The sequence below is a fragment of the Musa acuminata genome, chromosome BXJ1-9, assembly GCF_036884655.1.
Source record: "Musa acuminata AAA Group cultivar baxijiao chromosome BXJ1-9, Cavendish_Baxijiao_AAA, whole genome shotgun sequence".
Lineage (NCBI taxonomy): Eukaryota > Viridiplantae > Streptophyta > Magnoliopsida > Zingiberales > Musaceae > Musa > Musa acuminata.
The window spans coordinates 9,340,134-9,352,387 of record NC_088335.1 but is presented as its reverse complement, the minus strand read 5'-3'; the positions used below and the strand labels follow the sequence as shown (position 1 = coordinate 9,352,387).

The 12,254-nt window shown below is 34.4% G+C and overlaps 1 protein-coding gene across 3 annotated transcripts in view; it reads left to right on the top strand.

Moving 5' to 3' along the window:
- The first annotated feature begins 561 nt into the window (after positions 1–561).
- LOC103997899 (nuclear pore complex protein NUP160) overlaps positions 562–12,254 on the top strand; it is a 43,306-nt gene continuing 31,613 nt past the window's right edge. For all 3 annotated transcript variants that reach the window (XR_010479388.1, XM_065082882.1, XM_009419234.3), the window contains exons 1-7: positions 562–854; positions 5,287–5,419; positions 5,505–5,760; positions 5,941–6,001; positions 7,418–7,575; positions 11,003–11,088; positions 12,145–12,249. Coding sequence is in view for 2 of the 3 variants with exons in the window: in XM_065082882.1 (XP_064938954.1) it covers positions 631–854; positions 5,287–5,419; positions 5,505–5,760; positions 5,941–6,001; positions 7,418–7,575; positions 11,003–11,088; positions 12,145–12,249 (1,023 nt within the window). In the remaining variant the exon portion in view is untranslated. The remainder of the gene's footprint in view (positions 855–5,286; positions 5,420–5,504; positions 5,761–5,940; positions 6,002–7,417; positions 7,576–11,002; positions 11,089–12,144; positions 12,250–12,254) is intronic.

Here is a 12,254-nt window from a genome sequence, read left to right as displayed (position 1 = left end):
ATCTTTATGTGGATGGATATAAAAATTATCCTTAACATGATCGAGAGAGGACTTATCTTTTTTTTATTTACATTTGAAAAATTCGAGTTATTAACTTGAATGTCCGATGGATTAGGTCAAAAAGCTTCTATTGACTTTAATCTTCATGTATATGATATATCGGGATCTCGATGTTTTCATCTTGGATAATCGTACGGATACAAATCCGTACCATGCCGATTTGATCAATATATTAATACTATTTTCTCTCATCACAAGATAAATTTTCACTTGAGTAACGCACGGAGTAGATATTTAATGAACACTATAGAAATTTTTTTACTGAATAAAATATTTATTTATATGTTTTTTTTGAAAATTCAGGATCCATGTATTTTTCTTGTATACATATATATTTATTTTAGGACATGCGAATATGTTTGCTTATGTTTAAAAACCGTTTAACGGCTACAATAATTTGATTGGGTCAGCGCGGAGGAACCATCGAACCCGGTTCGGGCCCAAATCGGTCCACCTTTAAATGTCGAATCAACGACGCTGCGACCACTCTCTCCCCCAACAACATTCCTTCCCTACCCCGGAAAGCCCCCTCAAAACCCTTCTCACCCCCTAGTCTCCTGGCGCTCGGCCATGGCGGCCGTCGCTCGATCCCTCGCCGGCGTGGAAGTTCCCATCCTTGGGAGCGATAAGGCTGAATGGATCGAGGTCACCGTCCCCTCGTCGTCCTTCTCATTCGCGGCCGCCTCGGCTCCCCAGCCGTCTCCTCTGGCCAACGGTGGCGCCGCCTTCGCCCCCAGGGACGCAGCCGGATGTCACGTGATAGAAGGTGTCGATACTAAGTCTTATCTCATCTGGTAACCCTTCTTCCCATTTCCTTCTCTCGACTTCCTCTTCCTCCTACTCCATTTGTTTTTAGTCATTACCTTTTGGACATCGTACTTGGCATGTATTTTTTTTTCTTCTAAAATTTGAAGTAACGAATAGAAGGAGGATTGAATGAAGGGATATGTATACTTCGTTAGCATTAACACAAATTAGTAGGTTTGTTCTCTTTAAACCTTGTTGTACTTGTTCTTCGTTAAGTCTGGTTCAATATCTGAACCTAAATGAACTTACCACCTTTAGATGTTCAATTGGTAACGAGAAGGTTAGTGGCGAACATCACCTTCTTCCTCTCAAATCACACACATGGGGATTGTTGTGACTAAATTCAGAAAAAACAAAGCTTATGGAATGACAAGCCATCATCATATTTCACTAACTTGTCCTTCTTTACTGTGGCATGAACAGCAGATTGAATATATATAATTAGCATTACTTTACATGCATGAGTGGTACAATTAAGTGAACTAAAGACATAGGAGAACTTTTAGAAGTAAAAAAAAAAGGGTCTAAGAAAGCCATCGACTTCCTTTGCGTTATTTCGCTTGGTCTTGTATCTTATTGCCATCACTTTTCAGTTGGGATCTCTTATTCATGTTGAGTTTGATAATTATATATTTGTTCTCTGGAGTTGCTATCTTGCATATTTCTTAGCTTGAACTCATATTAAGCCATCACTCCATATTGCATCAAAGGTTGACTAAAGATGATATTACTGGTAAAAAAGAAGATGGTTGTTAAAATGGCATTGTTCTTCTTGTGTGTTGTCATCATGTGATCTTCTTGTAAAGATAGATTGAATAAGTCAATATCAGACAAATTCTGCTTTATAAAATTGAAATATTGAGTGTCATTAAACAATTAATTGACTTCTCAGAGAATTAGTATGCTTAAGGCAAAACTATTGAGGTAGATGATAAAGATTCTGGTAACTATAATAAATGGTTGTGCTTATTGAATATCACATATAGCGACAATTTGGAACTGAATGGCAAGCTATTTAATATTGTTTAACTTTTTGTGATATCCAGAATAGAGCATTGTATCACTGGTGTAGGATGATTCAGTTTATTTAGAACTGCTGTGGGAATGTTGACCAAAAATGAATAATGTGGGATGCATTGAGAATGACAAAATGATCCTCAAATTAGTAGACTATGTTTACTTCAAAGAGCTAATGACAAGTCTTCTTTGTAGCTACCTCAAGTAGATAGGTACATATGGTTGTTATTTTGTAGTTCATATTTGCAAAACTGATAATCAACCACCATAGTTTTTGGGGTCTTCTACATGTATCTTTTGTTTAAGTAATATCTGTTGATTGCATGATATTGTATTATAATCAGTTATTAGTATCTCTTTATCATTTTGAACCTAGTCTTTTGCATTATTCTTCTACTTCTTTTTGTACCTTTTGGCTCTTCTGTACCATTGGTATGTTAAAGTAAATCATCTTAAACATTTCTTCTGATTTCTATTCTTAGTTTGTTTTGAATACATTAATTTCTTATTTGACTTTTTTTTAACCTTACACTAACAACAAATTCACATGTTTAATCTTATTGTTCAGATGCTAGTAACTACCCTTTTAAATGTGTATGTGCTCTTACCGGTATATCAAATGAAGTCAACTTCCTTTCTTAAATTCATCACATTTTATTCTTAAGAACCTAATAATAGGCTTTTTTTCCCTAAGTTCAGTGAAAAATGTGATATTATTTCTTCTTTTCTATGTATTTTACCCCAGGTTTGTAATTTTATACAGTATCGGCGTTTCGAGTTTTGCTCGATACGATACGGTACGGGCATACCGAGCGGTATGCTAAGGTGTACCGCTCGATACATATATATATAATATAAAAAATATAAAAATCAATATATAGAAAAAAAGGAGGCATATGCTGCCTTGGCGATGTCGCCTCTTTTTCTTCTCCTTGTGGCGTTAGATGTTGTCTTCTCCTCATTTGCGGCGTTAGGTGAAGACGTCGAAGGCCGCAAGCGTCTTCGGTCTTCGGCGAAGAACGTGGTGAAGGCCGGTGTCTCCAGTCGTCGGCGAAGAACACGACGAAGAAGAAGCCGAGTCGTCGCCTCTTCGTTACCTCTTGGATCGGGATCGTCGAGGGAGGTGGTGCCGGATCGGGAAGCGTCGAGGTTCTCCCGATTCTCCCTCTTCTTCTACCTCTTTTTCGAGCGCCTTCTTCCTCTTTTCCCTCGACGCTTCTACTTCCTAGGCTGCAGCCTGGCTGATACTGCCCGGTAGCGGGCGGCGACGGTGGAAATCAACCGTTACCGACCTGTTTCGGGCGGTAACGGTCGAAATATCAACCATTACCGCCCGATACAGCCCCGTATCGTCCAATACAGAGCTAGATCAATGGTACCACCCAGTACGGGCGGTATCATTCGGTATTGTAATCCTTGATTTTACCATAGAAAAAAGTTCTTCTTAGTGGTTCTTCTTTGCACAAAAGTGAAGTAACTTCCATAAATTTTTTGTTTTATGTCCATGAAAGTTTTAAATTGACTTATGCTTGATTTTATGATAATTTTAATAACTATCTCCTTTGTTATTTTATGCTGTTACTAAAAATGCATTTTCTCTGTATTTATCCTACATGTTCTTTGTTGCTAAGAATTTGTTTAGTAAATTGGTTAGTTAACTTTGAATCTCTTAAACACATTTGTACATCAATTGGGATAATATCGGACCTCATAGTCTTATCTAAATTTTCTTCTTTGTCTCATTATTTTGTGGCTCCAGAATCAGGGTTGCTAACAATACAAAATAAATAACTTGTAGAAAAGATTTTTTAATTTTTCATTATCTCACTGCCTTTTATAAAAGTCATTTGATATTTACCTTTTAATTTACATTTTCCTTCTTGCAAGCTTGTGTGTGTTTCTCTATCTTGTATATATCTCTTACCTTGTTCAAGCTTGTTCCAGAAACTATCATATGCAATATGTTTTGCATCAAGATTTTCCTTTTAGGTTTTTTTTTTGTTAGCCTAATTTATCTCATATTGATCTTGACTTTCTTTAATAAGTTTGTTACATATCTCTTTTAAGTAATTGACTTTTGGGCTTCCTCAAGCCACTATGAGTCTTCCTCCTGCCGCTACTCTTGAACTTCCCCAAACTCTCCTTTACTAAACTCCCGTTGGTATTGATGCCATATAGTTCCACTGTTTAGTTCTAATGTTGCTGCCTACTTTTCACATCTTCAGTCTGTATGGTTACCCACATATCCCACACCCCATCTATGTTGTTAAGTCATGCTTTCTTCCATTCAACTTTACAATCTTTCCATGGAGTCTGTCTATGCTATTGCTGTGATAAATTCAATTACAAATTTGTCCACTATTCTAGGTGATTGGGTGTTCTTATTTCTTTTAGAATATGTGCTAGCGTTTGTGAGATAAGAAGATATAATAATATTTATAAATTATAATAATATCTTTTATTTTGTTTCTTGCTCTATTGTGGTTTCCATGTAAACACAGATCTATTTTCTTTTCAGATGTTGCCATATAAGTCTTCTCCTGTTACAAGTTTTTACCATTTGATGTTTCTTGTATTATATCTGTAAAACATTTTAAAATACTGTATGAACTTGTCAATGTTCCCATTTGAAGAGCATGACATACAATAACAAGTCGATTCTTCAAAAAGTATATATTAATTGTCCCTTGCTATGATGACCCAAAATTTCAAAATTATTTCCTTGTATTACTTCCAGCTGTATGTTCAGATTGCATGTCTTATCTTAAACATGTCCTACTTGGTCCCATTACATAGAAGTTTATCAACTTGCAGTCAATTCTATAAGATCTTTGTTCTTCAATGAAGTATATATTTGTGAATATGTATATGTTCTTCACATTTTTACTTCCTTCCTGGCCATGTAGTGCTAGCTTTTATACGATTATGATCTGCTTGTTGTCCAGTTGTCTTAGATTGCCAGTGTCTTAATTATCGCTTTATGCGTCTTGCTTATTACGTATTCTAAATTTTTTAACTCACACTGTTGGTGACAGGTGATGAGAAGGTTCTTTCTTGACAAGCATCTGAAACTTGAAAATCTATGCCAGTACCTTTCCCATCTATTACTTTGTGTTTTGGCTTTAAATTTAGCAGAATTTTATTCATTTGGTTCCATAAGGATCTTATGATAAATATCTATGACGAATCAGGATATTATTAGTTGCCTTCATACAGTTCTCCTCTATCCTTTATTTCTCATTCTCGTCTTTAATGTTAACTGTAAAATTAAGCAAATGTCTTTATTTAATGACAATACCTGGTTTCCATACTTCATCTTATCTTCAAATCATATACGAACATTTCCAAGAATGTTCTTCATTGTGTTTTAGATTTAACAACTGCCTTCGACCTTTATTCCAGGAGGCTTCACAAGGATTCTCCCAATATTCTTGAGGTTGTTGAAGTCATTGCCTCCAAGGAATTTCCTCAAACTGGATTGCATCTGGTATTCCAGGATGCACTCTGTCCAACTGCATTTCTGTGCAAGAATGTGGTTAGTTTATTTATAGTTGTGAAAGCATGCAACATGACTAGTTTTTATCTCATGTTTCATGATGTGGCTTATGATGACTTTGCAGATTAATAGTGGTTCAGGGAATGCATACTTGCTCTATGTATTGACTGTATCTGGGGTTGCTTATCTTCTCAGTTTGAGAAGCCCATTTTCTTATATTTCTGGTTCATCCTTTCCTCAAAGGGAGTATGTGGAATTCAATGTTGCACCTCCTACTCAAATCACAGCAATGACAGCAGCAGCAGGATGCTTAGTAACTGGACGACAGGATGGTGTAGTTAGCTGTTTCCAACTTGGAATACTGGATCCTAGTTCACCAGGTTCAGTTCAAATTTTTGTTGTTTATCCGATTGTTGTACATACTTTGATTAGCTTTGCTAAGCTCTTAGCTCTTTTTGTTCTTGCTTGTCTTTTGCTACTTGTACGCTTGTGATTTTGAATAGAATTTTTTTTTGGATCTTTGCATATCCATAGAACTTTTAGTTTGTCGATGATAACAGGTTTTGCCACTGAGCTTCGTGATGATGTTGGAATTGGTCGATTGTGGAATCTCATGTCAAGGTATTTCTCAATAAACATTATTTTGTAAACATATCAAATAAATACTTGTTCATTTTGTTTCATCTGATCTATGGGCTTGGTGACAGGGTGAGGGTTCATTTGCTTGCAATTCTGGATCATGTACATGACTGTTACTTTTAATAAACAGTGAAATAAGAGTAAGAGAGTCACTTTTGCTGGTAAACAAGTTTCTTTTGGTCCCCTTCAGAATTATGATTGTCTTACAAATCTTAAGGTGTTACCACAATTATTTATAGGCATTTGAAGTTAACCTCAAGTTGAAAGAAATTATGGAATCTCCAACCACATTGGTAAACAAGGATTTTGTGGTTTTTCTTTAAAATAACTATCATTAAATAGGCACTTAGGTAGGATTCTTATGGCTAAACTCTGGCAACACAGTCAATTATATTTTCTGGATTTTGCAGTTCCACGAAGCGAAAAGAGTCATCTTTGTGTTTATGATTCAAAAATTTTATATTGAGCTGCTGGCAGAGCCCATATAATGGCATATTATGTGGGAATAAGTTTCATGGTCTGGTTCTTTTAAAAGAAAACTGGACAGTTCAATCCTTTTCAAAGTAAAAAAAAAAATCCAGACCTCACATCTATAGAATTGAAACGAAAAGAAAAAACCAGACTGAACCGCCTGAAATGGGGTGGTCCGCATCTCGGTTCATGTTAAATAGTTGATATGAACCAAACTAGATGAAATTGAAATCCATGGTCCGCGTCCTGGTTAATGCCCAAACCAATAAGTGGCCCACAAGTAGCAGTCAGGACGAAATTAAGAACTATGCTTGGATGACATAAAGCTGATCACGATTCAGGATTACACATCTTTCCCAGTGCTATGGCAAAATTTTGTCCTCTGGAAGGAAGTTATCAATTAAGTATTTCTAATAATTGTTTTTGCAGTTTCTTTGTTGGGTTCATTTTATGAAGATTAAGATATTTGACTTGACTTATCATGTTTACAATTTTAATTAGTATAAATAAATACATAAATAAATAAATAAATAAATAAATAAATAAATAAATAAATAAATAAATAAATATATATATATATATATATATATATATATATATATATATATATATATATATATATATATATATATATATATATATCCTTTTTTCTTGAACATGTGCTATTAAATTATCATTTAATTTTTGGTTTTTTTACTATGCAATAACTGCTGTACTATATCTGATGACAATATTGGTTGATTGTTTGTCCTTTCTATATAATTGGTTCAGGACAAAAATTACCTGTCTTGAATGTTGAGTTAGTATTATCTGAATGTTGTTTTATGATGTTTTTAGTTATACTGATTTGGTTCTTAAGTACATACTTCAAATTCTTTGTCTCTTTTATGGAAGAGATTGATGCTGAAATTCCACACCATTTTATAGGCAAAAGGCTATTGGGGCTGTGCAAGACATGGTGATATCTGATGTTTGCAAAAGAAAGTGTTTATTTGTAATTCATGCCGATGGTCTCTTGCGTGTTTGGGATCTTGTTAGTCACAATAGGGTTGTCAGTTACAATACTAGCTCACATGAGCTTGAAGGTAATTTCTGTAGTTCCTTGTCATATTGAATATTTGTTCTATTTTCTGTAGGTCCTTAAAGTCAAGGTTCTAAATATCGTACCATATTGATGTACCGAGCTATGATCGGTATAATATGGTACGACATACCAAGTCGTACGCTAGGGTGTATCGAACGATACGCCTAAAATAGGCATAAAACCCTCTGAAAATACCTGAAAAAGAGAAAAAAAGTTAGAATAGGGTTTTTAAGTTAGAAATAAATATACATTTAGTATAGTTTTAACAAAACTAATCTAAATTAGGTAAGAATCAAGGTTATGAATACTATACCGTACCGGTGTACTGATCACCTGTCGGTACAGTACGTACTGAGCTGTACCAAGCATACCGACACACGGTACACTAAGGTGTACCGATATATTGTCTGTATCAAGCAGTACAGTACGATATTACAAACCATGGTAAGGTGTTACATATCTTTTTCGGGCTTTGAGGAATAGTCTTGTGCAAGGTTCACAATTTTGATCCGTTCTAAATCGTCCTTTTGTTAATATTGAATTATCTACAGAAAAATTATTTGAATTGTTATATTATTTTGTATATAACTTAAACTTTAAGATTCAAATAAATTAAGTAATCACATATGTAGATATATCTGATTCTACCACCAAAAGCCCTTCCTCTTAATCCTTCTAAATTTGATTCAATCCACAATTCGGTGCTTTGTTGAGTTTAGGAGAGTGAAAATATGAGAATAAGAGAGAGAATGTGAGAAAAAATGAGTTTGAGAGAGAGTGATAGTGAAATGAATTGAAATGGGAGGAAGAAAGGGTTTAAAAACTCTTGAGGCCTCCAATGGCCAAATTGACCATTAGAACACTGTTACGATTCGGTAACGGTCGGCTTCGATCGTTACCGCTTGGTACAGGTCGGTAATGGTCGAAATTTCGACCATTACCGCCCATCACAGCCCCGTATCGCTCAATATGGAGCCAAATACCTGATATCGCTCGGTATTGGGTGGTCCGCATGCAGGTCTACTGGCGGACCAGTATGTATTGTCCAGTACGGTATTCAAATCATTGCTTAAAGTTATTAGGTGTGAAGTAATGGTCTTGTTTTCTAAAATTATCGCAGTAAAAATAAAATATTTTGCAAAGTAGATTCTTTTAATGCTTATACAGTATTAAAGATTTCATTATTTTGGAGGATGAAAGTTAGGCCTCTGCAACTAATGCAAAGTGGTGCTCTAGTGTGGTATTTTGTGACAATCAGACAACGATGAGAATTGGGGCCATATGATGTTCAGATATTTGTGAGATATTATCTATAAATAATATGATTAGGTGGTCACTTTTATTGATTTAGAGATACTCATGATATACTTTTGACTGTTGTCATGTCCTCTATTGAGATTTTATGGTTCTGTTACATGTCAAGTTTTATCTTATTCTAATTTTTTTGTGGTTAATTCTGGTCATATTCTTCCACTGTGAAATTGAAAGACCTAATACCATAAGTAATTTTTTTATTGGAGTGTCATCAGGTGTAAATATTTGTGTTTAGGGATGAGGGGTGGATAAGGGGCTGAAGCATGGTCGGCTCAGCTAGGTTCACCATCTCTTGAAATTGAAGAAACAAGGTTATGGTTTATCAGATTAGAGCATCCTTTTCCGTTCCAGTTGTAAAGGAAAGTCTAGAGGGACCAGTAAGATAAAACTATTTGTTTATCCCTATATGAATGGAAGTTAGAAAATGCAGCTAGTTATTTTTTGCACACCTCTAATCAAAAAATCTGATATAGGAGTGCAAAAGGTGGAGAATATATATACTTTGGAATTTGGATAAATGATGCAAGTTGCTGTGCTGGCTGAATGCTAGATGTCGGAAGAGGTGAACAAAGACTATGTTTGGGTAGCATTCAAGTCTAAGAAGGATTGATCAGATGCACATATCTCATTGATTTAGTGAGAGAGGATTTCATCTTGATTTAGTGAATTTAGTAGCTACTAATAATTAATATAGACAACAAAGGATTTAAATACTGATTTAGCAATTCTAATGGCCTATAGAGGTCAACAAGATATTACTGATTAGGTTCAAGTTAGAAAAAAAGCTTATTGTTGATCGCCAGTGGTAACAAGATTCTGTTGTGCTTTATTGATTTACTTCTGATCCCATCACATGGAGTTTTATGCAAGGTTTTATGGGCCCAAAAAAAGGAATAAGCAGGTGCAGTTGGTAATTAGATGCCTTGTTGAGTAAGGGTTAATTAGGGATGTTTACGTGAAAGTTAAAATAACAACATATACCTGAAGCATAATGGAATTTGTAAGGATCATCTTTGTCCGGGCACCTGATTCTCAAGTATTGTAAAAAATCTATGGGACAATATAAATATGATCTTGAAGATATTAAAGCTGATTAAAGTTTTTGGTAGAATCAGCTGATTACAAAATTAGTAGTGCCGTTGTTTATCATTGTATTGCCTTTAGTTCGATATCATTTCCTCTTTAAGATGTGATACCAACTGATAGATGAAGTTGGATCTTTGGTTTTGATGGGTAATTAAAAGAATCTTGTTTATTTTATGTTGATGTTTTATAGTATATTCATAACTAACAAGAAGGTGACTTTCAATACAAATTTGTTTAGAATTAGTTTCTTGATGTCAATTGTCATGCCTTATGTTAAAGTCCATGAAGTTGACTGCTACCACAGATTTTTATTAGAAAGTATTTTCTGATATGCTTGTCTTGAAATTTTTCAAGATGGAATATATATCAAATTATACTTTCATATTAAGTCGTGAAATGTCACATACTGGATGCCACTCTAAATTTGCTTATCATCCCTAACCTTACATTTTTCGTTTGGTCCGAATCTCCATGTGAGTCTTTTTTTAACTCCCATTCATGGCTTCACCCATGCCTAATACTTGTATTTGGATCACGGTTGATTCTATGAACTATGGACTTTTTTTATTATCTTCTTGAAATAGCAATGTTTGTCATCTCTGTTGACTTCTTTCAGTTACTATAGCACTGGTTGACTCAGCTTGTTAGCTACCTTATGAAACTATATTTACTTTTTAAAATTTGATCACTCAGTAACTCTTGAGTCTTGACCTCAATGAGTGTTGTTGCTTGCTTGGGTAAATATTATAATAATGTCAGGGTTCTGGTTATGCTTATTATATAATTTATGCCTGCTATTTCCTTGCATTCTTTGGTAAGTCTGACTATAATAATGAAAGACTCATTGTTGTCTTTGATAAGTTATAACGTTGATTATTTCACTTCTTTTATTTTATTCTAAAGATATTTTCCTTATTTTCTGACTAATTTACCAGAAAGGGCTTTTTTATTTGTCTGAGTTATCAAGTTAACTTGATCAGTCAATCTTTAGACATGATTACTACAAGTCCTTATTTTGTCATATTCAGGAACTAAACCATCCAGGTTGTGGGTCAACGAAGCTAACTATGATGCAAATCTAATTTATTTGGCAATTCTGCATGATGGTGTTCCGGTATGTCCTTGAGCAATATATTCATTTTTTCACCTGTCCTTGTCATCCTTATGTAAATGCAGATAAAAATATATGGTTTTTTTTACAATAAATGGTCTTGCTTCTTGTGTCTCCTAACAGTTGAGTGTTGTGGCTTCTTTTGATTTTGTTTTTACTAGTATTTGCACTTAGCACATGCTATGCATGACATCATTTAGAAAATTAGATTGGATAGGAAATCCAAAAAGAAACTTGCCATTCTTTATTATTTAACATTTCATGCCTTTCATAATTTAAGGGATATGGTTATTGTTCTAAAATAGAAAAATAAACCGAATTGGATCATTCTTTTACCGGTGAAGTTGCTAATGCCTATTGAGACCTAATGGATAAGTACAAAATATTTATTACCTTTATTTTGATGACAAAGATAAAGCAACGTTACAAAGCCAATAGATAATATGGCATGCTTTCATCGTAAAAAAATTTAAGTGAACCTGAGAAGCAAAAATAATCAGATTATGCCTTTTTATATTGACAAAGCAGTTTGTTAAAATTGATATGTATACTTGTATAGTAATAGAGATTTGTTGATCTTTATCTGAGTCATGTGGATTTAATCCACAGACATCAAAATACATACTTTCTCTTAGAGGTATTTAAATATACTTGACTGAGCTTTATGTAGTACTGTGAAAAACAGTTTTTAAAGAAAGATGTAAAATAGTTTCCTTTTGTTTTGCCGTATCATTATGGTTTCTTGTGGAGCATTTGTTTCTTTTGCTTTGTGGAGTTTTTACTATATTAACAACTTGACATTTATGTACTCCTATATGAGTTTCTTAGCATCATAATTAATAAGACTTCTTGTTGCAGACAAGATTATCTTGTATGGTGCATTTTGGTTGACACAAGGTACATGCAGCTGGTGTGGGTGTTATATCCAGCCCAGCATTATGTTGGCATGCCCATATGCTGCCACAATGTTGGAATATGCACTTCATATTCATGTCTTCTTGATGCAAGTTTATAACAAATTTACTGCATATAATTACTGATGTCCTGTGCATTGTGAAGTTATCAGATATTGAGATGGTTGCTGTGTACCATTTTGGTCTTGGTACTGGAGACAAGCTTCTTTTATCACCACAACCCTCATCACAGAGCATCCATTTAGATGAGGTATA